Source organism: Bufo gargarizans, chromosome 2 (genome assembly GCF_014858855.1).
Source record: "Bufo gargarizans isolate SCDJY-AF-19 chromosome 2, ASM1485885v1, whole genome shotgun sequence".
Lineage (NCBI taxonomy): Eukaryota > Metazoa > Chordata > Amphibia > Anura > Bufonidae > Bufo > Bufo gargarizans.
Window position 1 is genome coordinate 346028083 of NC_058081.1, and position 6000 is coordinate 346034082.

At 44.1% G+C, this 6000-nt stretch overlaps 1 protein-coding gene across 2 annotated transcripts in view; it reads left to right on the top strand.

Annotated features, from left to right (window-relative positions):
• CDHR2 (cadherin related family member 2) overlaps positions 1–6000 on the top strand; it is a 226687-nt gene that overhangs the window by 38054 nt on the left and 182633 nt on the right. For both annotated transcript variants that reach the window (XM_044277398.1, XM_044277397.1), the window contains exon 3: positions 3647–3715. In XM_044277398.1, the coding sequence (XP_044133333.1) occupies positions 3647–3715 (69 nt within the window). The remainder of the gene's footprint in view (positions 1–3646; positions 3716–6000) is intronic.

Genomic DNA, 6000 nt, shown 5'->3' on the forward strand with positions numbered 1-6000 from the left:
CCACACATTATACCTACAGGAGCTTTTATGACATCCAATCCTAAATCCATAAGTATTAATATGGAGTTGGCTCCCCCCTTTGTAGCTAAAATAGCTTCCACTTTTCCATGAGTGCTTTCTACAAGATTTTGGAGTGTGTCTGTGGGAATTTTTTGCCCATTCATCCAGAAGAGCATTTGTGAGGACAGGTACTAATGTTGGACAAGAGGGCATGGCTTGCAATCTCTCTTCTAGTTCATCCTGAAGGTGTTTGATGGGGTTGAGGTCAGGGCTCTGTATGGGTCAGTCAAGTTTTTCCACACCAAAATCACCCAACCATTCCTTTATGACCCTTGCTTTGTGCACTGGGGCACATTCATGCTGGAACAGAGAAAGGATTTCCCCAAACCATTCCCACAAACTTGGAAGAATATGTAGTACCCCAGACCTGGGGGTACTACTATTGTGTTCTTGAATTGCTGCATTATTATATGTAATGTTATGTAATTTTTTGCCGGGGGTGGCAATGGTTGGACCTGGCTGGCTGTAACAAGGATTAACCACCTGGTTCCCCCCTTATTGGTAGAAGTGGCAAGTCCTGCCAAGAGGGGGAAGTCCATGATAGTGAGGGAGTTTAATAGAATGCTAGGAGGAAAGTGGATGTCAGAGGTTCTGTCCTGATAGTGGGGGAGTTGGGAAGTAGCTCGTAGAGCACCAACCCCTAAGAACTATATCAAAGTCCAGTATCCAGATCTCCTTCTCCTGCCAGACTAACAGCTAACCACAGCCTCAAGTAAAGATTACAGACAGCAGAGTGAACTGCTACTTCAACCTTTATGGAGACTGCTGCAAGGTGAGTGACAGCAGCCAAGCCATTCATCACCAAACAATCATTAGGCCATCATCACCAAATTGCAATACTGCAGCCATCCAGCCAGCCACTATGACTCCTTAGCTGGTGCCAGAGAAGTATAGCACTTCAAACCTGCTGCTGTATGTATTTTAAGATCTAAATTGCACTTAGTAAAAAAGAGACTTGTTACGTTATACTCTGGCCTCATTCTTCAGTCTACACTTTTACTACAACAAAGCCCAGGCAACGGCCTGAGGTAGGACATTGTGACACTACAACATCACTACAACATCACATCAGGCCCATTGCCACTCCCATCCTCTACACTAGCACCACGGGGGCTCGCTGCACATACAATTGTCCAAGATGTCTTGGTATGCTGTAGCACCCTCATGTAGTGTTGTAGTGACACGGTGTCCTACCTGAAGCCGTTGCTCTTGCGGCCTGTTGCAGTGAAAGTTGTACTGAAAATAATACTGAAAAATAATGCCAGAGTTAAATGTAATAAAGTCCCTTTTACTAAATGCAACATAGAACTTGAAGTACATACAGTAGCAGCAGGCTTTGCTGCAATTCTTCTCTGGCACCAGCTGAGGATATATGGTGGCAGGCTGGATGACTACGGTTCTGCACTTGTTGATATGCAGATGTTGCTGGCCTAATGGTATTCTGGTGACTTGTCTTTAGCCGTAGTCCCTCAACTCACAGCAGTGTCTGTAAAAGCGATGTTGCAGTTCACTCTGCTGTCTGGAATCTCAAGGCTTCACTTGAGTCTTTCCTTCAGTTCTTGAGAGTTGGTGCTCTACAAGCTACTTCCCAACTCTCCGGTAGGAGAGGGATATCTGGAGCCTGACTCTCTGAAGTGGTTCCACAGAGTTGGTGCTCTGCAAGCTACTTCCCAACTCTGGAGGTGCTGCTCTATATGCTACTTCCCTAATCCCTTACTATCCTGATAGGACAGGACATCTCACATCCCCTCTCCTCTCTGCACTCTTCTCTAGACAAGACTTAACTGCCTCTAGTCTTCCCCCTCATGACAGGAAGTCGGTACCGCCCTATCTCTACCAGGAGGGGTGGAACAGGGTAGCTAACCCTGTTACAACCAGCCATTGCCAACAATTACCTCCCCTGATGAATGAAATGACATGGTACATCTCACATTACATAGCATTGCATTAAAATACACGTAACAATGTAGCAATCAAATAATTACGCAACAATTAAAGAAACAGAATAGTAGTACCCATAATTCTGGGGTACAACACATCTTAACCTCCCCATAAAATATAATAAAAATTGATCAAAAAGTCACACACAATTCTAAATGGTATCACTGAAAAGTACAAATCGCACCGCAAAAAATGAGTCCTCATACAGCTCTGTACACATAACTACAATAGTTAGGGGTCAGAATATGGTGATGAAAATTATCTATTTTTTATTTTATTTATTTTTTCCAGTATTAAAATGCAAGAAGAACTATACAAGTCTGGTATCATTAAAATTGTATTTACCCAGAGAATGAAGGTAAATGGTCAATTTTATCATATAAGGAACGCCATAAACCCCCCCAAAACTTTTTCAATTCCACCCCATTTCAAATTTTTTCCAGCTCCCCACTACATCATATGTTAAATAGTGCCATTAGAAAGTACAACTTGTCCCACAAAAAACAAGCCCCTTATAATAAGGAGATGTGAACGAAAATAGAAAATTATGGCTCTGGGAAGGCGGGAAGTGAAAAACTAAAATGGAAAAATGGAAAATTGCAAAGGTCCTCTAAGATTCAAGTAACAATGAATGCAAAAACTTGTTTATGAGAGGTTAAAAATGCAACTCTTTAGCAAAAAAAAACCAAGCCCCATATGGTTCAACCACATATTGAGCCCCATGTATCAAAATGTATCTAACATAAAAAACTCTCATAGCAGCCAACCACAGTGCAGCCTAAGCGCCCTTCCAAACGGAAGTTTATGTCTCCAGAAGTTCGGCATAGACTCTGTGACAAAATTCCAGCTCCAGCCATGTGGTATCTGCTGCCATTGTTTTCATTGGAAGGCAGCGCAGCAGTCTGCATGGCTAGCGGTTTATTTCTGCTTGATGACACGGTGGGTGCTCATACGTGGTTTAGCTCCATTCGATAGAGCTAATCTGCAGGTAGGTCCGCAGCATCCAAACTGAACAACCGCGGCAGGAGTTAAAACCAGCTTTGTGAACATAGCCTTAAGGGTGTATTAGATTTACGGATAGTCTGCCAGATCATAGCTAACATGCATTTGTAGTAACGCTCGTTAGTGATACTCTGGTAGTGTAATACTGCCGCCGATTACCGGTTTGCTCGTTCATCGGATAATCTTTCAACAGGTTTAAAAATCATTGTTTTCAGGCGGCAGATCGTGCTGTGTAATCAGGATCTGCTGCCGGCAAACAATGATTCAGTATGGGGACAAGCGATGGCATAACGATCACTTCTCCCCATGCTGTGGAGGAGATCTCTGCAGGTAATCGGAGCAGTCTCCTCCACTAACAAACAGGCGATTGACAGGAAGGAACGCTTACCACTCGACAATCACCTGTGTGATCTGCCTTTCTAATACAGCCTTTCGTTTTTCCAGTGCTTCCAGGGTTTAAGAAATGAAAACCAACCTCTGATTGGTTGCTGTGTTTTTGGGCAAAAAGTTGAATTGTGCTATGGTGTGAATATTCCTTATTATACAGTATGCTTCCATGCAATGCGATTTTATCTAGTACATCTTGTCATAGCATTATGTCTTCCATTGCTTCAGAATATAAGAGGTAAATATTGTTTTTCAGTCGCTGCAAACAATCAACCTGTTATTGGAGGAAGTCCTTTTGTTCTGTTACCAGAAGATACACCTGTTGGTGAGTGACATTTTGCATAGTAAATAATTGCTAAGAATTATTGCAGTTCTTTATTTGCACAGTTTGAAATATGAACCTCATCAGCATTGAATATGTCAGATATCACGCCATTGCTTACACTGGTGGCTCTGAGGGAGAGTCTGTCAATAGGGATGAGCAAACTTGTGTTTTCAAGTTTGGCGTACAAGGTTGGGGTTTGGCTTATCTAAGAATTCTGTTATGGATTCCGCTACTACAGCGACCAGGCCGCAGAGGCAACATGTGAGCTACGGTGGGCCGATGGGTATAGTAGTAGTTTTACTCACGTTTAGCAGCGCTCCCTGGGCCGGTGTGCAGTGATGGGAAGGTTAGCACCAGTTGCTTCGGGGCACACTCTCTTGTCCAGGGATTCCCGCCAGATGGTGGTTGAGGTGGTTGAAAGCAATGGAACCTTTACTTAATAACTTGCCTCAGAGTCATCAGTACAGTTCATTTAGATAGTAAAAGTAATAATCCAAATATTATCTCAGCTGTAATCCTTGTAACAGGCTTGGCAGTTGTAACTTGAGGAGTTCTCCTTCTCTCTATATCTGTCTATACTTTGTCCACACTCTAGCAATCAGGTACTGGATATTATAACTTCTTACTTGTAATTAGCTGTAATTAGCAATCCACTAACGGCAGGCAAAAACCTCTGCTCCATTCTTTGTACAGTATGCTTCCTTAAACTTAGGGGGGAAAAAACACAATGCAACAGCACTCTGCAAACCAAATAGAGTACAATAATGCCATAGTAATAGAAAATATTCTGGTGCTAATGCCAGGGGCGTTGCTAGGGTCTGAAGACATCTGGGGCACGAGCCCCCGTGAAGCCACAAGCCACGCCCCCCACCCCATGAAGCCATGCCCTCATCGCCACCGGGGGGGGGGGGGGGGGGGGGGGGGGGCTTCACAGTAGTTATTAACCCCTTTCAGCAGTCCCCCCTTCAGTGAATGGAGGACTGCTGAAAGGGGTTAATAACTACAGTGAAGGGCCTAGCCATCTGGGCAACCCCACAGATCATCCTAACCTGTGGTCAGCCTTATTTACAATTAAGCAAACTCCCCAACTATAAACTAATCACAGATTGTGCTGCTGGGATGCCAGAATCAGTTGTGATCTGTGAAGGAACCCATCAACAAGTGTAGGAAGTTGGAACCCATCAACCCCCCATTGTACTTGTTCCGCTACTTGCAGGCTGCGCGGGCATGAGTTCAGAACTTCAGTCACTTCGGTCAGTAATTCTGTTCTGCGGCGCGTGATCCAGCGAGACCCATGACCTCCCGCGGCGGGTTTCGCTGGATCATGCGCCGCAGAACAGAGTTGCGGACCGAAGTGACTAAAGTTCTGAACTCATGCCCGCGTAGCCTGCAAGTAGCGGAGCAAGTACAAGGGGGTTTGGGGGATGATCTGTGGGTTTGCCCAGATGGCTAGGAATAGCCTAATAAAAATATAAAAAATACCACCAGCATAAACATTCGGGGCACAGGACAAAACATCCGGGGCTCCAGCCCCGAATGTTTTGACCTAACGACGCCCCTGGCAAATGCTACTCTTATTTTGTAAAATTTAGATGCTTGGCAAATACATTTTGTGCAAAATTATTTGGGCCCGATCTTGGGCCAAGAATCTAAATTTAAAAAAATAAGCATAGCATTAGCACAAGACTATTTTCTATTACTATGGCATTATTGTACTTTATTTGGTTTGCAGAGAGCTGTTGCATTGTGTTTTTTTTTCTTTGTGTTTCAGTGTGCACCTGCGCATTGGGATGTGCTGACTGACCCCCTTTTTCTTTCTATAAGCTCAGGTCCACAATGTCCATAGAGGCATGTGGTAATGGACAACTTTGCACCTAGTCGTCTGGCTGTGTCCAGGAGCTTTTAGGCTTCTCCCAGTCACTGGTGCTCTGGAGTCCATAAACTAATGGTGCTTCTATCTCCACTAGACTTGCTCTATATCCAGACATTGACTCTGGTCTGTGCTAGATAGCTGTAAGGATTTAGTCCGCACTCCCTCAGCTTGATCAGGGCCAAGGGGCTAAAGTGGCCATTAACTTCCTTCCTTCTACTTTATTGTTCTACCACTGTTTCCTTCTGCATTAGTACACCCTCAACTATATATATGGGGTGCCAGCACCACCTAGGGGTGAATAGATGTAATGACACTTATATAGCCTGCTATGAGGAATTACAGCTTGATACCACAATACATTTGATATACATATGCCCAAAGTTATACAGGGGCCCACGACCATCACTGAGTG